At 43.8% G+C, this 23,186-nt stretch overlaps 2 protein-coding genes across 6 annotated transcripts in view; one reads left to right on the forward strand and one right to left on the reverse strand.

The window, feature by feature from the left end:
- Positions 1–12,222, reverse strand: part of SGTA (small glutamine rich tetratricopeptide repeat co-chaperone alpha) — a 90,076-nt gene extending 77,854 nt beyond the window's left edge. Inside the window, exons 1-3 of one of the 4 annotated variants that reach the window (XM_073685669.1) lie at positions 12,008–12,222; positions 8,146–8,301; positions 4,772–4,875 (exon numbers count right to left, since the gene is read on the reverse strand). In XM_073685669.1, the coding sequence (XP_073541770.1) occupies positions 4,772–4,875; positions 8,146–8,245 (204 nt within the window). In that variant the 5' untranslated portion in view covers positions 8,246–8,301; positions 12,008–12,222. Of the gene's footprint in view, positions 1–4,771; positions 4,876–8,145; positions 8,317–12,007 lie in introns of all 4 variants that reach the window. The other 3 variants (XM_073685677.1, XM_073685687.1, XM_073685661.1) reach the window with 3 other exon arrangements.
- THOP1 (thimet oligopeptidase 1) overlaps positions 12,130–23,186 on the forward strand; it is a 182,877-nt gene continuing 171,820 nt past the window's right edge. The window contains exon 1 of one of the 2 annotated variants that reach the window (XM_073685650.1): positions 12,130–12,312. Coding sequence is in view for 1 of the 2 variants with exons in the window: in XM_073685640.1 (XP_073541741.1) it covers positions 12,300–12,312 (13 nt within the window). In the remaining variant the exon portion in view is untranslated. The remainder of the gene's footprint in view (positions 12,313–23,186) is intronic. The other variant, XM_073685640.1, reaches the window with a different exon arrangement.

The following is a 23,186-nucleotide window of genomic DNA, read 5'->3' on the forward strand; positions in this document are numbered from 1 at the left end:
ATTAGCAATGGTATGGGGGGGGGGGGGTGAAAAGAACAGACCAACACCTCCACCTTGTCTGCTCTCAGGTCTGGTAGTATGTGAAAATTGTAGCCCACTAAACGAGAAAGCAGCAGAAGCGGCGGCATCCAACTGCTAGATCCAGGTTTCATTGAGAGCTAGATGATTGAGGGAATTAGAAAAGAAGAAGTCGTGGATGTAGGGGAGTTTGTTGCACACTGAACATGAGTTCCAGAGAGCACAATTAAAAGACAGGAGAAGGAATGCACTGAGCTTAATTAGGTTAGAAAGGTTTCTATGTGCAGGAGGAAGAGCGTTATATTTACTAGTGGAAAGAGGGCCCGGATTAGGAAAGATGTCATCAGTGACTAGAATAAAAAAGAAAAAGCAGGTGGTTCTGTGATTTGGGTGAATGTTTCATGCACGGTATGGGGTTAGTGGATGCTCTGTAGTATTTCAGAAAAGTTAGCAGAATCTGAGTGCTGTACATGTGAGAGGGAAGATGAGATGGACTGATATGGAGCCAGTACAGAGCGTATAAAAGGGCGATAGTTGTGAAAGAAAGTAGCAACGAGGACATATATGAAGCAGAGATATTGAAAATAAATAATGCAGTACAAGTGGAAAAGAATGTTTCTTTGAAAATCTTGCATGGCTTACATGTATCCCGCCTGTCGAACTGCTGTGCACTTAGAAAGACATTGCACACAAACCCCTCTTTCCGTAGGCCATTTCTGAATATATGGGAAAGAATCTGCTAAGATCTAGACCCAATTTACCTTGTTAAACAATTAATCAAACTAAGTAGAGACCAGAGCACTCAATAGTAAGCAAGATAAACAAACACCCACACTGGACAGAAAAAACATTGACTAATGACAAGTTCCAGCTGCCGAAAAACAGCGTCAAAGCATAATGCTGCACCACCACGCTTCACTGTGGGTATTTAGTTCATTTGATAATGTGCAGTGCTGGTTTTGCACCAAACATACCTTTTGGAATTATGGCCAAAAAGTTTATCTTTGGACTCATCAGAACATAACATAAGGTTTCCCACATGCTTCTGCCAGACTTGATGTAGGATTTGGCAAAACACACCTCAGCTTGGTGTTTTTCTTTATAAGAAAAAGCTTCAGTCTTGCCACCCTGCTCCATAGGCCAGACATATGAAGAATACAGGAGATTGTTGTCGCATGTAGAATACAACCAGTACTTGCCAGAAATTCCAGCAGCTCCATTAATATTGTTATAGGTCTTTTTACAGCCTCCTGTACCAATTTTCATCTGGTCTTTCACCAAATTTTGAGGGTTACCCAGTGTCAATGTTGTGCCAAATTTAAGCCACTTTTTAATGAGTGTCTTCACAGAGTCCATGGTATATCTAATAGCTTGGAAAATGTTTGTACCCTTCGTGACTGATAATTTTTAACCAAGAGATCCCTTTGCGGTGTTGCAAGAGTTTTATGGACCATGACTTTTGTTGTAAAATTTAACTAAGAAAATGTCAGGAAAATCCTACTAGAACCGCTAAACTTTATATGGGGTGTGACAGAGTCATTGGTATTGTATATGAGGGGAGGTGTGTGTCACTCAGGTTGCTCTCCTGTGCGAACGGAAACCTACTAAATTTCTGCCAGCATGTTATATGCTGGGGGTTAACTCTCTTAAAGGGTGTGGTTTGATGGGAATGTCAAAGAGGGTGGGAGGCCATTCCCCCTACCTTCTTGGTGTGGCCAGCAAGGTTTAAATACCCAGTCAGTAGTTTGTTCTGGGTGGTGTGTGGTCTGGAGAGGGAAGTCTTCCGGATGTGTTTGGCTGAAGCCAGAGAGCAACAGCAGAGGACTGGTGTTTGCTAAGATTTTACTGTACTACCTGGAGCAGGCCGAGCCTTGCTTGCTATTGGACTCTGTTAAGCTTTATCTTTTGTTTTCCCGTTAACCCCGAGAGGGCATGTTTATTTTTATGGGACGCTGCTGGAAGTTTATGCCACAGAATAAACCAGCAGGAAGTGAACCCGAACCGTGTGTCCTGTGTCTGCCTTCGGACAGCCGAGTAAGTCGCTTTACCACAGGGGTTAAGTAGAATCACTGTAAATGACGGCAGCTTTGTAGTGACTACTACTTACTGTAAATTTAAATATGATTAGCTAGTTCTGAATACAACCACATCCTCAATTATAAGAGGGTGTTCACACTTAGAGAAGACTTCGGCACTCCAGTTTGCATACAAGAAAAAATAGTTTATTCGTATAGTTATAGAAGAAGCCCCTCCAAGGCAAAAAAATGTGTACATGTACCAAAAAACTTTATCATCATAAACCAACGTTTCAACCTATGTCGGTCTTTATCAAGGTTTCTCTAAATGAAAAGAAAAACAAAAAGCATCAAAAACAAGTACATAATTGAGATGTAAACATATAAGGCTGTCAAAAGAAAAACCCTGTGCAACATTACATATTCAGAAAAACAGTAGATATTCAAGGCCCCAAACTGAGATTCAGTTGATTCATGCAGAAAGGGAGGAATTGACAACATTGTTATAACATATGAATTGAAATACTCCAAAGTAAGAAGGAATCATAATTGATGTGAAACCCACTGAATAGTAGTTTGAGTTCAATATAGATGTACACCGGGTGCTGAATAGGTCATTGAGACGCTATATAAAGAAAAGGGAAATGCCATGTAGAAAGTAATATGGTCATAGCATGAGGCTACTAGCAAAACAAGTCCTTTTCCTATCCCGGCCCATTTCTCAGCCATGTCCCACTCAGTGTCTCAGCTAAAATTTCAGGTGATTGACCATGTTCCACTCAATAGAAGAGGGGGTAATCGTATATTGAGACATAAAGAAAGAGAATCCTATTGGATTCATACACTACAAATCCTGACACCAAAGGGTCTGAACAGGGAGTATGAATTGCAATACTGATGAATGATTAATGATTACAGATTTGGATTTGGCATATTTTGGCACATAATGTACTAATGGTATAAATTGTCTTATACACTATAGTTTTGACATATTTAGTACTTGCTAAACCATGAGTCTGTTTCTATTTTTTATATATTCCATAGATTTGGGATAATCTAGTATACTCCTTTTAGAATAGTATCGCTATTTTCCATATACTATAGTTGATTCTGTTGTATTCTGATCACTTTTCTCTTTATTTTTCATAGGTCACCAATTAGTACCTGTGAGTGTAATACCTGCGATCTCGAGGGGTCACAGGTTTTTCTCTTTCTTCCCCTTGTTCCTTGGGAGTTTGTTTCCCCATCACTTATCCAGTGACACACCTTAATTCCCCTCCTCATACTTGCGCCATGGAGGCTACTCTGCACAGAATTGGGAATAACAAGAGTTCCACTGAAGCGGCATAGTTACATATCGCGGGTGCACAATGCGCATGTCCGGAAATTTCAAGCGTTCCACCGGGGCCTAAGAATGCGCATGTCCGGAAGTCCTATGCGCTTCAACTTGCGCTCCAGCCCCTAACAGGAAGTACACCAAGCGCATGTCCAGATGTCTCATGCGGTTCAAACCGCGGTGTTCATGCGTTCCACCTATTGCGCATGACCGATAACGCCGAAAAAGTGCACACTTCTCAATTTACTCAGGGACATAGCTCATATATAAACAAGCAGATATGTCCTGTTACTTTTCACACAGCCCCAGTCACCGGCACTTATCCGGAAGGCACTTTCCCTTATAAGCAGGCACGTACATAAGTCCCACTCGTTACATATCAGGACTTGTTTTGCTAGGAGCCTCATGCTATGACTATATTAATTTCTACATGGCATTTCCCTTTTCTTTATATAGCGTCTCAATGACCTATTCAGCACCCGGTGTACATCTATATTGAACTCAAACTACTATTCAGTGGGTTTCACATCAATTATGATTCCTTCTTACTTTGGAGTATTTCAATTCATATGTTATAACAATGTTGTCAATTCCTCCCTTTCTGCATGAATCAACTGAATCTCAGTTTGGGGCCTTGAATATCTACTATTTTTCTGAATATGTAATGTTGCACAGGGTTTTTCCTTTGCAGCCTTATATGTTTATATCTCAATTATGTACTTGTTTTTGATGGTTTTTGTTTTTCTTTCCATTTAGAGAAACCTTGATAAAGACCGACATAGGTCGAAACGTTGGTTTATGATGATAACGTTTTTTGGTACATGTACACATTTTTTGCCTTGGAGGGGCTTCTTCTATAACTATACGAATAAACTATTTTTTCTTGTATTAAAACTGGAGTGCCGAAGTCTTCTCTATACATGTTAAAATATTTTTTTCTTCTGAGCACCCTAAACTCTCTTTGATTCAGTGAGCGACCCCTCGTTTAGACTTTACATTATTTTAATTATTTTTATTATCCCCCTCAAAATAATTTCATTTTGTTTCTCAATTGATTTGTACAGATTATGGATGATATAAAAGGTAGGAAAAGCTCTGAAATTTCTCTTTTTAGTAAGTTTTTTTTTTTTACATGACAAAAACCTGTCATTTTAAGGGATCTGTATCCTTTTAATATCCACTGTTCAGATACTCCAATTATTTGCACCAAAAACTGAACACATTTCAAAACCATGCAAGGGCTAAGTGGAAGCAGCAAATTTGAAAGGACAGGTTTGGCCACTGTGGAGAAGGACAAACATAGCTTGAAATGTTTCCATTTAATATCTATTTCATATCTACCATCTAGACAAAAAAAACAAGAGACCCCTTACCCCAACCTCGTACACACACCACTCAATACCTGTAGTGTAGCTGCAGCAAATAACTCTGGCAGAGTCTGCAATACGGCAAGGCTTTCATCTCCCATAGAAACATCAAATGCTGTTTCAAGACACTGGATTGCAACTGTAGATAACAAACAACAGAAAGCAGTGAATTGTATTACTTTATACACAATAAGTCAGATTAAGGGAAAAAAATTCCAGCTCTCATGTGCTCTACAATATAATTAAAGGGACCGTCTAGCACAGAATGACAGTTCAAAACAAGTACAAGCGCTCAGTGCTTCATGACTGGGCCAAGCATTCAAGTCCAAGGTCTCGCTTGCTTTCCCTTAATCTCCACTCACCACCCCTTCTTTGATTGACAGCTCTAGCTGCGAATGATGGAGATAGATGGAAACAAGCAAGGAGGGAAGGTGTGGTTACATGGTTGGCCACACCTAACTGCACTTTCCGCCTGTACTTGGATTGAACAGTCATTCTGTGCTTACAGAGTCCCTTTAAAGGGGTTTACCAAAGGTTATTCCATAAACGTATTCAAGCTCTATCTTCAGAATAGGTATCCCATCACTTGGATGAGGTGGCCATCACATACGTGGACAATGAATAGAAAGGTGACTGTGCATCTGAGGATTTTCCTCATTCACTACAACATGCTAAACTGCTTCATTGACAATGGCTAGTGCCACTAAATGGCTGCAGTGTTTATGAGGGATATACAGGACATCACTACTGGAGCCAAGGTAAGCAAAAGACCAAAGGTACAGATAAGGGAAGCAGTGAGGAAATGGCTGACTATACAAATTTACTTATTTTAGCTGTATTGTAATGTTTTAAATACATCTGGGAAAAAACTAATCTGTTAGGGCCTGTGCACACGTTGCAGATAGAACACCGAAAAATGTTTCTAAAATATTTTGTGTGGTTCGGTATGTATCAATAAAGCATTGATAAATTTTTTTTATGGTTATACCTGGATTATGGCATGCTTCTTCCCGTTGCAGATTTGTCACTAAACCTGAAGGGTTTCCTCATGCCAGAATAGTGATGCCAGTACAGTCATACACACATTGATTATTTGTGTCTTGCAGATTTGGTGCAGATGTAAATCTGCAGTATGTCAATTCTATCAGTGTTTTTGCCGTAGATTTCACCCATACTAATGAGTGAGGAAAAAAATCTGCAACAAAAACACCTAAAAAAAACAAAACAAAAAAACCCGCATCAAAAACGTGCTGATTATAAGCAGCGGTTTTCCTGCCAAGAGATGTAGAAATGTCTGCATTGAATACTTGTGTGCGCACATACCCTTTACATTGTTTTAGGGCTGGGTGATTTTGTAAAAAATAAAAAAAATAAATTTAGAGAAAAAAAAATAAAAAATCGATTTAATGTAAGAACAATTTTTGATTTCCATCTTTAAATTTTGTATGAGTGGGGGGGGGGGGAGGCTTAGTAGAGGGTCTGGCCATCCTCAGCCCCATCAAATATACTATAAAATCTGTCATAAAGTGGCGTAAATTATAGCAGAAATCTCCAGTTTAAAGGCAACCTGACAACCGAATGAAGATAACAATGGTATTTGTGGATAAGCTAGGATTGTCATTTTGACATAATTATAAATGGAAACTTTGCCTCCTATTGTGTAAAACCTTTACCCCACTATTGGACAACTTGAGCTGTAATTCAGGACCTCTCTAAAATAAAAACATGTTATCCTATCCTCCCAAAGCAGTGCTATTTCAGCTCCAATGTTCACGCAAATTGAGGAGACATTGTTGTGTCATGTGCCTGTGCAGGCAATAAGTGGCTGCCGTTAGGCTGCAGCGCATTAATATTCCATCAGGGCGTATGTCCGCTCTGACAAAATGGTAAACGGGCATGGCACAACAATGTCACGTCCCTCTCTGGGAAGAGCAGTGCAGACATCACTGGAATGAACAGTGTCCATTTTAGGACATGAGGCTAAATGACCTGTCTGACAAGTGACCCTGACAACTGTAATAATAAAAAAAAAACTGTTCGCTGATGGGACTTGAACCCAAAATTCTGTGTCCCAAAGCCAGTGCACTAACCACTGAGTTATAACCTCAGTTGTGAAAACCTAGGAGTTCTATTTGGTTATATGATTTTCAGTGCAAACTTGTCTAAAACTCATTGGGACTTATGCACAGACTGCAAGCAAGCCAAATTCAAATGATGTGTGATTTTGATGTGCGAGTCTGATGTGTGACTTTCTGCAAACATCAGAATCACAATGACTGTCACCCTGATTATTTTCATGGTTGATCTCATAAGACAAGAAAAGCTATCAGTTAGTATCACTTGACTGAATAGCTTAATGGTAAGGCATCAGCCTCAAACTATAGTGTTTGAGTTCAAATCCTGATAGGAATAAGAATTTTTTTTTATATTATGGCTATTAAGCACACAAACTACAGGGGTGTTTTACTTTTAATATCTGACATTCTGATTGTTATCCTGATGTGTTAAAGAGTTTCAGACACGCTGTCTATTTGCATGGTAAATTACATAGCCAAAGTAAATTGGGAGATTGCAGCCAGTACTTGGATGGATGGAAATAAAAATTTACAATAAAGACATTTTATCATTAGACCCCTTTAAGAAATAATGCAAATATAAAGTCACTTGGAAATAGATATGTAGTAAATTATTGCCTCCCAATTTACTTTTCTCCTCCCCCTCCATAGAGGATAATGGGCAGTCACATGACACCTGCAGTCCATCTTTGAGCAACCACAGGGGATTAAATAAAGTAGAGGGGCACACGTGAGAGGGTTACCCCTTAAGTCACCTCCTGCATCCAAGTTTAATTTTCTTCCTGTGATGTCTGACCTCTGCAGGAGGGGAGGAACAGGTTAACCCTCTGACACACTAACTAAGAAGAATTTCTGACAGGACTGGGCTTGAGGGGGCTCCTCCATCTGGCTATTCATAATTCAAAAAACTCTGTCAGCACAGAATAACTGTTCAAACCAAGTACAGGTGTCCGATGCTTCATGGCTGGGCCAATCATTTACATACGCCTTCCTACCTGCTTGGTATTCATCTAGCCCCACACTTCTATGGCTCTATGAAGCCAGAGCTGTCAATGAAATAATAGGGGGAGGGAGATAGAGGGAAAACAAGCAGGTGGGAAGGTGTATATAAATGATTGGCCCTGCTGTGAAGCACCAGCAGCGGGACTTCGTTTAAACAGTCATCCTGTGCTGACAGAGTCCCTTTAATAAATCTCCATACACTGCTGGAGGAGCTCCTGCTTACAGTCATCTGATCTTTGCATTTGCAAAACAGAAAAAAAAAAAACAACAAACAACCAGAAACACTCTGTTGAGGAAAATAAAACAGATCATAGTAATGTCAAATAACATACCTTCCAAACTCTCCTGGGCATCAGAGGAAAGTCCACCATTATGAAGCTGGTCTTGGAGATACTGGATGATGGAAAATGCCAAACGCTTCTTATCTGCCATGGTATATGTAAACTCCTGTCCTCACAAGAGTAGCACCTGCAAACACATGATGCCAGCTGTCTGGCATTTTACTATGCAGACCAGGGTAATGAGTGCACATATAAATATCACACAAAATGAAAGCAGCAGCAAGATGTTTAGTCAGGTTATATCTCAAAGATACATCCCATTACACTACGCTATGCCCAAGCTGCACTCCTGGAGGACAGGACTGAGCATTTGTCAGAACATCCAACCAACACATCTGGGAATCAATGATATGAAGTTTACACAAACCCTATAACCAGTATAACAACATGTAGCTGGCGTAGCGCAAGTCAGTCTTAATGAAGCGCTCAGTGGAGTACACTGACCCGATTCATTAAGCGAGACTGGGATGTAGATGGAAAATGCTGCAATATTTTTACGCAACCGTTGAGTTACGCAAAAATACTGCGACTTAATAAAGTGTTAACGGCAGATTTTAGGCATAGGCACCCTAGTTAATTACCCCCTTTGAATTTCTAAACCAAGATATTAGTTTGCAGTCAGTGAATGAGAAAACAATTGTTTCCATCATTCAAAGGCAGCAAGCCCGAGCTAGTCCTTCTCTACTAATGTTTTTTTTTGTTTGTTTGTTTTATACACTATTCAGAGCAAAAAGTTGTATGTTCTGCTAAAATACTCAAATTCTGGGGATACATGAAATCATTTCAGGGGGGGACTGGGGTACATTAGAGCAAACATTTTATGACTTTTTAAAAAGCTGAAAACATGGAAACCCACAATAACAAACAAAACAAAACAAAACAAAAAAAAAAAATGAAAAAACAGGCAAGCACATAAAAAAAAATGTCCCAAACTAAAAGAAGAAGAATAAGGTGAAAATGAAAAACACTAAACAAAAATCACCCAAATTCAATAGTGAATCAGGACCAAAGTGTACTAGGCTTCGTTTCAGACATACAGTACAGACCAAAAGTTTGGACACACCTTCTCATTTAAAGATTTTTCAGTATTTTCACGACTTTGAAAATTGTACATTCACATTGAAGGCATCAAAACTATGAATTAACACATGTGGAATTATACAGTTAACAAAAAAGTGTGAAACAACTGAAAATATGTCTTATATTCTAGGTTCTTCAAAGTAGCCACCTTTTGCTTTGATGACTGCTTTGCACACTCTTGACATTCTCTTGATGAGCTTCAAGAGGTAGTCATCGGAAATGGTTTTCACTTCACAGGTGTGCCCTGCCAGGTTTAATAAGTGGGATTTCTTGCCTTATAAATGGGGTTGGGACCATCAGTTGTGTTGTGCAGAAGTCTGGTGGATACACAACTGATAGTCCTACTGAATAGACTGTTAGAATTTGTATTATGGCAAGAAAAAAGCAGCTAAGTAAAGAAAAACGAGTGGCCATCATTACTTTAAGAAATGAAGGTCAGTCAGTCCGAAAAATTGGGAAAACTTTGAAAGTGTCCCCAAGTGCAGTTGCAAAAACCATAAATCGCTACAAAGAAACTGGCTCACTTGAGGACCGCCCCAGGAAAGGAAGACCAAGAGTCACCTCTGCTTCTGAGGATAAGTTTATCCGGGTCACCAGCCTCAGAAATCGCAGGTTAACAGCAGCTCAGATTAGAGACCAGGTCAATGTCACACAGAGTTCTAGCAGCAGGCCCATCTCTTCAACAACTGTTAAGAGGAGACTTTGTGCAGCAGGCCTTCATGGTAAAATAGCTGCTAGGAAACCACTGCTAAGGACAGGCAACAAGCAGAAGAGACTTGTTTGGGCTAAAGAACACAAGGAATGGACATTAGACCAATGGAAATCTGTGCTTTGGTCTGACGAGTCCAAATTTGAGATCTTTGGTTCCAACCACCGTGTCTTTGTGCGACGCAGAAAAGGTGAACGGATCGACTCTACATGCCTGGTTCCCACTGTGAAGCATGGAGGAGGAGGTGTGATGGTGTGGGGGTGCTTTGCTGGTGACACTGTTGGGGATTTATTCAAAATTGAAGGCATACTGAACCAGCATGGCTACCACAGCATCTTGCAGCGGCATGCTATTCCATCCGGTTTGCATTTAGTTGGACTATCATTTATTTTTCAACAGGACAATGACCCCAAACACACCTCCAGGCTGTGTAAGGGCTATTTGACCAAGAAGGAGAGTGATGGGGTGCTACGCCAAATGACCTGGCCTCCACAGTCACCAGACCTGAACCCAATTGAGATGGTTTGGGGTGTGCTGGACCTCAGAGTGAAGGCAAAAGGGCCAACAAGGGCTAAGCATCTCTGGGAACTCCTTCAAGATTGTTGGAAGACCATTTCCGGTAACTACCGCTTGAAGCTCATCAAGAGAATGCCAAGAGTGTGCAAAGCAGTCATCAAAGCAAAAGGTGGCTACTTTGAAGAACCTAGATTATAAGACATATTTTCAGTTGTTTCACATTTTTTTGTTAAGTATATAATTCCACATGTGTTAATTCATAGTTTTGATGCCCTCAGTGTGAAAGTACAATTTTCATAGTCATGAAAATACAGAAAACTCTTTAAATGAGAAGGTGTTTCCAAACTTTTGGTCTGTACTGTACATCAGTTGTTTTACACCTAAGCAAGGAACATAGGGAGCGTGTGAATAAGGTGCATATGCCAGAATTCTGGCATAAAACACCTTAATAAACTTGCGACTTTTGACATTTACACGCCAGTCATGGCCAGATATGCCAATGTGCGCATAGCATGGGCAAGACAGAGCATAACTTACTCCAGAAATGTAAGTCATCTAACATCGAGTACACATGTCTGGCATTGGTGCATGCTGAATATCAAATTAGCCTTATTCACTTGCTACATCAGTCTTGATTTATCGCCCCCAAATTTGAAATGGAGCACCAGTCCAGCATCTATATTAGAAACAATGCATGCAGTCTGCTCTGAAAAATACAGAATCCAGATATCCAGAGCCCCTAGTCGTAAGATTTCATTATACAGCGACTAGGCTTCCTCTCCAGAAAATTTCCATAAATATAAGGGGTAACATGTCACATGTCTGGCCTGAGGAAGAGGTCTGTCCGATGTTGAAACACATAGCCCTGTATTCATTTCATAAATTATTTTGTAATTATTACCTGCCTGTCTGTCTGTCATAATCAGCAGATATTATATCACTCCGTTTTTTATCTTAGTATAAAAATTATTTATCTTTTAGTAAAGGGGTTCTCCTGATTAATATCTGATCATCAGGAGTCCTGCCTATTGTGTAGCAGCCGCTGCCACGTACTGCATGAATGCTCCTATACTGGGGTTGGACCCCCAAAGCATCAATCAACTGTTATAGGCTCCGGCTGAATGGAAACAATGTGCCTACTGTTCTGTAGTTCTGCCTGTTGTGTAGCAACCACTGCCATGTACTGCAGGACTGCTCCTGTACTGGGGTCGGACCCCCACCAATCTGATATTAATGACCTATACTTAGATTAGTCCAGCAGTATCATATGCCTGGACCAAACGGACAGCACGTGGAAGAGCCTCTCCACGAGGCATGGCACTAAGTGGGCGTCTGCGCAGGTCATGCACATTACAGTACACACTGCCCCATAGGTTTACTGGTCACACAACTTCCCAGGATGTACTATGTGCAGGTCACAATAATACCCATGTCTATTACTCCCTACGATCAGCCTCTTCATGCCTTATGCTGCATACAGAAGAGCTCGTCGTATAAGCAGCGCCACTCCACTAGGACCTCCGGGCGATTAAGAAGTGTCTGTCTTACCAACACTAAACACATGCGACCACCGTCCCTGGAAGCGGAAATTGCTGATGTGGTGAAGGCAGCGCAGGAAGTGACGTCATTCGCAACTCCGTCTAGAAGTCGCGAGTGTTTGCGCGTCATACATGGCGCCGTGCACCGGCCATATTGCAATTCTTGCACTACAGAGCTAACTATACAGAAGCGATGCGCTAAGTCCTCTCCTCCGGACTGCAAGCCCTCCCCCCACACGTGACTGCTCCTCCCACACTGCCCTGCGCGGCTGCTCTGGAGGCTTCTCTGACAGACGGAGCACATGGCCCCTACAGGTACCGGTAGAAGCGTGACTCCTCGGAGACGTAGGTGGGGCTGGCAGTAGTGGCAGCTGTCAGTCACCCAGGAGCGCGGAGGGCTGTAGAGCGCGGTGTTGTAGGGCTGTGGTGCGGGAGGCTGTGACCAGGCCGCGGTGTCAGCTCCCATAGCAGCAGGTGGCGTGTACCGGGTGGGGGTCTTTGTGGTCCTGGCAGGAGCCGCTCCAGTGTAGACCTGTCAGTGCTTGCAGGACTTGCATAGAGTTGGTTCCTGCAAACATCACAGGTCATATATGATTTTATTATAGATTTTATGGATTTGGGCTAAAAAACAAATTCCTGATTACTGAAGCTTACATTTTTATTGTTGCTTTATGTAATATAATAAATTCCCCTCATCGCTGATTTAGTTTTGCCAGAATGTGACTCTTCCCATTTGTCCACAGTCCTGTCCGCAGCACGGACATTGTGAAGAGTGGACGGAGCTCCACGGAGAGAGGCGTAAAAGAGCGCCCCCGACAGTCACCGTAATGTACAACACACAAGTGTCAAATTATTACAGGAATGTCTGCGGTCACATATACACAAACGAATGTCCGCGGTCACTGGAGAACACTGCTGGTAATATATACATACATACATACATACAGGAATGTCCGGGGTCACTGGAGAACACTGCTGGTAATATATACATACATACAGGAATGTCCACGGTCACTGGAGAACACTGCTGGTAATATATACATACATACATACATACAGGAATGTCCACGGTCACTGGAGAATACTGCTGGTAATATATATACATACATACAGGAATGTCCACGGTCACTGGAGAATACTGCTGGTAATATATATACATACATACAGGAATGTCCGGGGTCACTGGAGAACACTGCTGGTAATATATATACATACATACAGGAATGTCCGGGGTCACTGGAGAACACTGCTGGTAATATATACATACATACATACAGGAATGTCCGCGGTCACTGGAGAACACTGCTGGTAATATATATACATACATACAGGAATGTCCGGGGTCACTGGAGAACACTGCTGGTAATATATATACATACAGGAATGTCCGGGGTCACTGGAGAACACTGCTGGTAATATATACATACATACATACATACATACATACATACAAGAATGTCCGCAGTCACTGGAGAACACTGCTGGTAATATATATATACATACATACATACAAGAATGTCCGCAGTCACTGGAGAACACTGCTGGTAATATATATATATATACATACATACAGGAATGTCCGCGGTCACTGGAGAACACTGCTGGTAATATATACATACATACATACATACATACATACAGGAATGTCCGGGGTCACTGAAGAACACTGCTGGTAATATATACATACATACATACAGGAATGTCCGCAGTCACTGTAGAACACTGCTGGTAATATATACATACATACATACATACATACAGGAATGTCCGGGGTCACTGAAGAACACTGCTGGTAATATATACATACATATATACAGGAATGTCCGCGGTCACTGTAGAACACTGCTGGTAATACATACATACATACATACATACATACATACATACATACATACATACATACATACAGGAATGTCCGGGGTCACTGGAGAACACTGCTGGTAATATATACATACATATATACAGGAATGTCCGCGGTCACTGGAGAACACTGCTGGTAATATATACATACAGGAATGTCCGCGGTCACTGGAGAACACTGCTGGTAATATATACATACATACATACATACATACAGGAATGTCCGGGGTCACTGAAGAACACTGCTGGTAATATATACATACATACATACAGGAATGTCTGCAGTCACTGGAGAACACTGCTGGTAATATATACATACATACATACAGGAATGTCCACGGTCACTGGAGAACACTGCTGGTAATATATACATACATACATACATACATACAGGAATGTCCGGGGTCACTGAAGAACACTGCTGGTAATATATACATACATACAGGAATGTCCGGGGTCACTGAAGAACACTGCTGGTAATATATACATACATACATACATACATACATACATACAGGAATGTCCGCGGTAGAGATGAGCGTTGTTCTACTCGAACTGTTCGCCAATCTCAAATTCGAGCTGTTTTGGGCGGTGTTCGAGCCGTTCGGCGAACACGAACGATTTGAGAAAAATTCGGCTGTTCGAGGTTATGTTCGATAACTGTTCGTGCACCAAAATCATAACTGGATTTTTTCTCAGTAATGATGAAAATTAATGTTAATACGCAGTTTGAGTGTACAGCGGGGCGGGGGGAGGGGCAGGGGACGGATCTCTGCAGGAACAATGAAGATCTCCATTTTTTTTTTCTCTTTCCCGCATTTGCAGTGGGGAGGTGCAATCTGTCAGCCTATCAGCAGCGCACACACGGAGCGAAGTGCTTTTTTTCACACAAGCAAGGGCATGTGTGATTGGCAGTGTATGTCACATGTCCTTGCCCTATAAGACCAAGCCATTTTCCCCGTCGCCACCATTTTCTCACTGCTGCAGCTGCGTGTTAGACGGCACCGCTGTTGCTGTGTGCGCTATACCTTGTTAATTTCAAGCCAATTTTCGCACAAATATACAGATAGCTTGGGAGTAGGGAATAGTTGTGATTGCAGTCCTTTTAAGGACTAGGTTACAGCATTTCCTACGACTTTTATCAGGCAGGTCTGTGCTCTTAAATAGATAGGTTGTGGGAGTAAAGACTAATTGTAATTGGAGTCCTTTTCAGGACTAGGTTACATCAGTTCCTATCAGTTTTTGCCAGGCAGGTCTGTGCCAGTGCTGTGCAAGTTTTTTTCACAGCATTTGGCTGAATCTAGCAAAGCTAATCCTTTTTGGCCTATTGCAGAGTGTGTTAGTCAGTGGAGTAGCCTATCTGTGTTGCAAGATATACCACCTGTGTATAGAATACCAATTTTTTTACTGCACCTAGTGAAGTAAAATCTTTTGGGCATAGCATCATTCTGTTAGTCCATCTATACTGACCTCCATCAGGTTGCAAACTGAATCTAATTTTTTTCTGCATCTAGCTCTGAAAAAATATTGGGCTTCTAGCTGTGTGTGGGACTTGTTGTATTAGTCCATCTATACTGACCTCCATCAGGTTGCAAATTCAAAATAATTTTTTGTATGCATCTAGCTCTGAAAAAATATTTGGCCTTCTAGCAGTGTGTCGGACTTTCTCTATTAGTCCATCTATACTGACCTCCATCAGGTTGCAAATTAAAAATAATTTTTATCTGCATCTACAGTACCTCTGAAAAAATATTTGGGCTTCTAGCTGTGTGTGGGACTTGTTGTATTAGTCCATCTATACTGACCTCCATCAGGTTGCAAACTGAATATATTTTTTTCTGCATCTACCTCTGAAAAAATATTGGGCTTCTAGCTGTGTGTGGGTCTTGTTCTATTAATCCATCTATACAGACCTCCATCAGGTTGCAAACTGAATATAATTTTTTTCTGCATCTACCTCTGAAAAAATATTGGGCTTCTAGCTGTGTGTGGGACTTGTTGTATTAGTCCATCTATACTGACCTCCATCAGGTTGCAAACTGAATATATTTTTTTCTGCATCTACCTCTGAAAAAATATTGGGCTTCTAGCTGTGTGTGGGTCTTGTTCTATTAATCCATCTATACAGACCTCCATCAGGTTGCAAACTGAATATAATTTTTTTCTGCATCTAGCTCTGAAAAAATATTGGGCTTCTAGCTGTGTGTGGGTCTTGTTCTATTAGTCCATCTATACTGACCTCCATCAGGTTGCAAACTGAATATAATTTTTTTCTGCATCTAACCCAGCCAATAGTTTTGGCCTAATACCACAGTTTGGCCACTCAGCTCTGCTCGGTTACCATCCATTGTTTTTTTGTGCAAACAACTCCAGAGTTGTGAATTAGTTAACCACCAAAATGAGTGGAAAAAGGCCTGCTGCTGGTGGAAAGGGGAATAGGCGTGTTGGGAAGGGGAAAAAAGGTTGTGTCCGTGGGGTAGGTGTTAAAGCAACAGTAACATCTGCAGAAGAAAGACCATCTTCCAGCCAAACTAAAATGTCTACTTCTTTTAGCGGACAATGTGATAAGATCCCTTTCTTACGGCCACGCCAATCGCTACAAATTCCAGATGAGGCACAAAAACAGCAGGTGCTTCAACGGATATCAAGTGCTCCTTTAAGTGGGCTCTCCTCCACATCAACTTCAACATCACAAATACTCCAGTCCTCAAAGGTGTCACCCAAATCGCACTTGCTTCCTCACAGCTCCCAAATCTCCAGCTGCCCGTCTGAGTATGAGGTAGAACAGATGGTTGAGTCTGCAGAGCTGTTTACTCATACTATAGCCTGGGAATCAGAGGTCGACTCCAGCGCTTCTGTGAATCCAGACGAGGAAATGATCTGCACTGATGCCCAGAATCTTTATGAGTCGGATCCAGGACCAGACGCAGAAGGTTCTGACCATAATGTAGACCCTCATTCCCAAACTGTAACTCCTGTTGGTGGAGACAATGAGGAAGACGATGATAAGACTCAAATACCTGATTGGAGCGACAACTTTAGTTTTTTGTCAGGGCAGGAACAGGTTGGCTCTGAGGACGACGGGTGTGATAACACACAGGGTGATGATGATGAGGTTGGAGATCCCACTTACTGTCAACCCACAGTCAGCCAAGAGATGAGGTTAGCAGAGGAGGTGGAGGAAGATGCTAGTGACGACGAGGTCAGGTTGCGCCTTCCTGGACAGAGACGTAGTACTGGAAGCACGTCAACAACTGCATCCTCAAACACAACTCTGCCTCTCACCACAAGTCGTGGTGGCTCTTCAGGTCGCATGGGTGCTAAGCCTTGCATAGCCTGGGCATTTTTTCAGATCGATAAAGATGACCCAACTCGTGTTATCTGTAACATTTGTCAGCAAAAGCTAAGTAGAGGCCAAAAAATACATAGTTTGAGTACTTCATGCATGAACCGGCACATGGACATGAAGCATAAGTTGCAGTGGGAAGCTCAGTGTGCTACAATGCGGCCTAGCCGGCCGGGCCAACCACCGTCTGCCATATCTTGTGCATCCGCGGCCTCTTCATCCTCTGTGACTGGGGGGGCAGCAGTCACACCTGTTTTGGGGCGCAGACCTGCCACCTCTTTACCCGCAACAGCCAGCGTGATTGGCAGGTCATCATTTTCTTTGGAGGTGGTAACACCAGCTGGTGTTGAGCGCTGTCCGGCATCGATAGCACCACCTTTGGATCAAGGCAACCTAACATGTCCGCCTGCATCTTCCTCACAGACCGGCAGTTTGCCGGGGACACCCTTATCAACCCCGTCTAAGCACAATAGCCAGCCCTCGGTCCCTCAGATGTGGACAAGTAAAAGACCATTTCCTCCTAGCCATGAGAAAGCTAAGAGGTTGAATTTCACCATCTGCAAGCTCTTGGCTACAGAAATGCTGCCTTTCCGCCTGGTGGACACAGAGGATTTTCGAGACCTTATGTCCGTCGCAGTGCCCCAGTACCAGATGCCCAGTCGGCACTACTTCTCAAAGAAAGGTGTGCCTGCGCTCCACCAGCATGTCGCACACAACATCACCGCTTCTTTGAGAAACTCTGTGTGTGACAGGGTGCATTTCACCACAGACACTTGGACGAGTAGGCATGGACAGGGGCGTTACATGTCGCTGACTGGGCACTGGGTAACTATGGTGACAGCAGGACAAGGGGCTGCTGTCCAAGTCTTGCCGTCCCCACGAGTTGTGCGTCAATCCTCTTTATGTCATTTTTCCTCCACTGCTTCTGCCTCCTCAACCTCCTCTCGGTCTTCCACCTGCACCCAAAGCCTGTCTGGTCATGCCACAAGCTTTCTAACTGCGCAGAAGGGATCCTGCACACCTCCTTACTATGCTGGCAGTAGGGCTCAACGTCATCAGGCGGTTTTTACTTTGAAATGTCTGGGAAATGTGAGTCACACAGCTGAGGAGTTGTGGTCAGCTCTGGAGAACCAATTTCATGAATGGCTGTCTCCACTGGACCTGAAACCAGGGAAGGCCGTGTGCGACAATGCTGCAAACCTGGGTGCGGCCCTTCGCCGGGGCAATGTCACACACGTGCCTTGTATGGCTCACGTGTTGAACCTGGTTGTCCAGCAATTTTTAGCCCACTATCCCAGACTAGATGGCCTTCTGCAGAGGGCACGGTCGCTGTGTGCTCACTTCCGTCGTTCGCATCCCGCAGCTCAGCGACTTACATCTCTACAGAAGTCGTTGGGCCTGCCACTTCACCGGCTAAAATGCGATGTGCCTACCCGGTGGAATTCAACTCTGCACATGTTGCAGCGACTGTGGCAGCACCGACAAGCCCTGGTGCAATACGTTCTGACGTATAGCCTGGGCCAACGAGATCCAGAGGTGGGGCAAATCACGCTGGAGGAGTGGTCTCAGATCAGGGACCTATGCACCCTTCTGCACAGTTTTGAAATGGCGACGAAGATGTTTAGTGCTGATGATGCCATTATCAGCATGACTATTCCGGTGATTTACATGCTGGAGCACATGTTAAACAGAATTCGGAGTCAGGTGGTGGCACAAGAGGAGGTGGAGGAAGTAGAGGAGGAGGAGTTGTATGCGGAAGGGCTAACATCTGCAAGGTCCAGACGGTCGGCAGCACCAAGGCGGCAGGCATGTGAGGGTGGGGGAGATGGTTTTACCAGGGCGCATGGTAGCAGCCAAACTAGTGAGGAAGGTGCAGGAGCCCAGGAAGAAGTGGAGGACGAACTGATGGAAGACTCATCAGATGAGGGAGACCTTGATCACATTTCTGTTGTGCGAGGTTGGGGGGAGAGGACAGAGGAAGGAAGCATGATTGTTACCTCGCCACCAACACAACAGGGACTTGGTGCTCCTGGATGCGCAACACACATGAGTGCCTTCTTGCTGCACTACCTGCAACATGACCCTCGAATTGTGAGAATTAGAAATAATCCTGACTACTGGGTTGCCACACTGTTAGATCCCCGGTACAAAAGTAAATTTGCCGAAATTATTCCTGCCATAGAAAGGGATGCACGCATGCAGGAGTATCAGCAGAGACTGTTGCAGAATCTTACATGTGCTTTTCCACAAAATACCAGTGGTGCACGTGGTGAATCTCACAGTTCCAACTTGCCAACCGTGGGACCGTCAAGTGTTCAGCACTCAAACCGTAACAGAACCACAGTATCTGCTGGTAACCTCAATTTTGCGGAATCATTTCTCCACTTTTTTAGCCCATCCTTTGCAAGGCCACAGGAGACAAGAAGTCTGACACATAGTCAACGCCTAGAGACGATGGTACAGGAGTATCTCCAAGTAAACATTGAAGCCACGACTGTGTCACTGGACCCTTGCTCTTTTTGGGCTTCCAATCTGGATAAATGGCCGGAGCTAGCCACTTACGCCTTGGAGATCTTGTCATGCCCCGCAGCCAGCGTTCTGTCTGAACGTGTGTTCAGCGCTGCTGGTGGTGTGCTGACAGATAAGCGCACGCGGCTCTCCACTGATAATGTAGACAGACTCACGTTCATAAAGATGAACAAATCATGGATCCGAAACGACTTTTCTACCCCTGTGTCATCCTGGGGAGAGTAAAAGCTTGATGATTGGTTAAAATCACCCTACCAACCGTTTTAAGCTTTCAAATTACTAATCATGTTTATCTGTATCTTGACTGGAAAATAATTTGGGCTTTGTAGCAGTGTGCAGCACTGATCCTATTAGGCCATCTATAATAAGCTCCACCAGATTTACAATTAAAAATAATTTTTAGCTGCATCTAGCCCGGAAAATAATTTTGGGGCTCCGAGATGCGCAAGACACATAAGTGCCTTCTTGCTGCACTACCTGCAGCATGACCCTCATATTGTCAGAATTCGAAGTAATCATGACTACTGGGTTGCCACACTCTTAGATCCCCCAAACTTTTCGATCAACCTTTTCATTTTAATAAAGACCAAAAAAATGGTCATTTTTGAAATTATAAGCATTAGCAGGTTGTTAGAAACTGAAACCAAACAGTTTTCAACTCAAAACTTTATTCTAGGTGATGTTACATTTTCACATAGGACCCCTTGTTCGAAAGGAGCTTCTGAACTCTCTCGTCCATTGAATTTGTCAGGTTTTGGATGGTTTCTGCTTCAATTGTTTTGCATGAGGACAGAATACCCTCCCAGAGCTGTTGCTTAGATGTGAACTGCCTCCCGCCATCATAGACACTCCTTTTAATGATGCTCCAAAGGTTCTGAATGGGGTAGAGGTCAGGGGAGCATGGGGGTCACACCATAAGTTTGTCCCCTTTTATGCCCATATCAGCCAGAGATGCAGATGTTTTATGTGCAGCATGAGATGGTGCATTATCATGCAGAAAAATGATCTTGCTGTGAAATACACGGTTCTTCTTCTTGAACCATGGCAGGAAGTGCTGTTTGAGAAAATCCACATACATTATGGAGTTCATCTTTAGCGCCTTCAGGGATCCTAAAGGGGCCGACAATCTCTCTCCCCATGATTCCAGCCCAAAACATTACTCCACCTCCTCCTTGTTGGCGCTGTAGCCGTGTTTGCGTGGGGTGTCCATCAACCAGCCATCCTCCACTCCATTCATCTGGACCATCGAGCGCTGCACGGCACTCATCCGTGAACAAAACAGTTTTGAAATCAGTCTTCATGTAATGTTTGGCCCACTGGAGCCGTTTCTGCTTGTGTGAAGTGGATAGAGGAGGTCGACAGGATGGCGTATGCACAGCTGCAAACCTCTGAAGGACCCTGCATCTTGTTGTTCGGGGGACGTTGGAGGCACAAGCAGCTTCAAAAACTTGTCTGCTGCTATGACAAGGCTTTTTTGCCGCTGCTCTTTCAACCTGACGTAATTGCCTGTAGGAAAGAGTCCTCAATTTGCCCTTATCAGCACGCACGCGTGTGTACTGTGAATCAGCTACATACTTCTTGATTGCCAAGACACTTCATCCTGATCATCGCACAATGTTGATTGTAGTCATGCCTTGACCTAAACACTCCACAATTTGTTGCTTCTCAGCAGCCGACACATCCTTTTTCTTTCCCATTTTGGCAGAAAATGTAGGCTGCTTAATAATGTGAGAGAGCCTTCTTAAGTAGTCTTGCCTTTCATTGGACACACCTGCCAAACTAATTAGCACAGGTGTCTGCAATTGCTTACAGTGATATAAAGAGCCCTGACACACATCACCATCAATGAGTTTAACTGACAAACAAACAAATTCTTCCCTTATCACTCCTAAACACTTTTTGCATAATAATTTGGAACGCGGTGTACATGTGCTTTTCCACAAAACACCAGTGGTTCACGTAGTGAATCTTACAGTTCTAACTTGCCAACCGTGGTCTGTATGGAATTGTTCAATAAAGGGCCCAAAATTAAGATAACATAGATGGGAGAGGTCTCTATGAATAGGAATTCCTAAGTATTTGATACCCTGTGAGGGCCAGGCAAAGGGAAAGTTGGACTGGATGGAATCCTATATGGATTTAGGGAGGGAGACATCGAGGGCCTCAGACTTCGCTGCATTGATTTTAAAATTTTACCATGTAACAAAGTGATCTATTTCAGCCATAACAGCAGGGATGGATATATGTGATTGAGTGATATATACTAGGACATCATCAGCAAATAGAGAGCACTTGTACTCGGTGCCTCCCACCTCAATCCACCTAATATTGGGGTTATGGCGAATTGATGAGAGCAGGTGCTCCGTCACTAGGATGTATAAGAGAGGGGACAGAGGACATCCCTGCCTTGTCCCATTGGTGATTGTGAAAGGTGATGAAAATGTTCTGACGCACCCCCTGGGCCTTGGGACACCCGGAGCCGGACCCTTTTTGGTGGATGCTGGTGGTTGTAGTCTTCGTGGCGGCGACCCGGTTCCGTGGCTCAGGGCGGTCAAACCAGTGGCGGAACTATTTATGTGGTTTTGATGTTTAAATGTCCGACTACGCCACCCGTGGATTGCGGTCACAGTGAACCGCCGCTACAGGGCAGACCGCTGAGGCTGGTGTTGTGGGTGCAGCAGAGCGTAGCATAACTCCCCACGGGAGGAGTATAGCCTCAGGGCAGTGTATGCGGAGGATGGGGGTGATGGTGCAGGGCAGCAGCAGTAACGACACGGAGTCAGTGATGCAGTCCAGGGCCTTTACTCACAGTTCTTATTATCCAGACCACGTCTGCAGGTAACGGCTGCCCACGTCGTACTGTGCTCACCAGGTGAGGGGCTCAGACAACTCCCAGATAACTTTGGAGCACTTCACAGGACCCCCTTTGTGTGTCCTTTGTCTGGCCTTTCTTACCAACACTTCTGTCCGGCTGCCTCGGGCCTCCTCTTGGTAAACTTGGCGCCAGTTTTCCTGACCCTATGTGGTGCCTTCCTAGCGGGTGTAGCGAGGGGCTGCGCCACATAAAATGTCAGAGCCTCCGGTTTCTAGCTGAGGGTCGTTTCCTGCCTCCACTAGTTCGGGGACCGGTCTCCCCCTTTGGCCTGACCCCTCCACGCAGGTGGATTCGGGCGTGCGGTGGCGACTCGCCCGTCTGCACCCCTGGGATCCCTTCATTCCTCGTTCCTGGAGCCTTCTCCGCTCCTCTTCCTTCCTTCTCCCTCTTCCAGGCCTGGGCCTCTGTTACTAGGCCCGCCTCCGGAGCAGAGCTCATGCAGAGCCCCTGCTCCCTGCCACTTCTGCTCAGACTTCTCTGCACTGAACTAAGATGGTGCCCACCTTTTATACTCCCTTCTCAATGCACCCAGGAACTGCTTCCTCCCTGCTCCTGCACTACAGGGTTCCCCTTCCTCAG

Source organism: Phyllobates terribilis, unplaced genomic scaffold (assembly GCF_046119375.1).
Source record: "Phyllobates terribilis strain yellow unplaced genomic scaffold, ASM4611937v1 Scaffold_1__5_contigs__length_1240528914, whole genome shotgun sequence".
Classification (NCBI taxonomy): Eukaryota; Metazoa; Chordata; class Amphibia; order Anura; family Dendrobatidae; genus Phyllobates; species Phyllobates terribilis.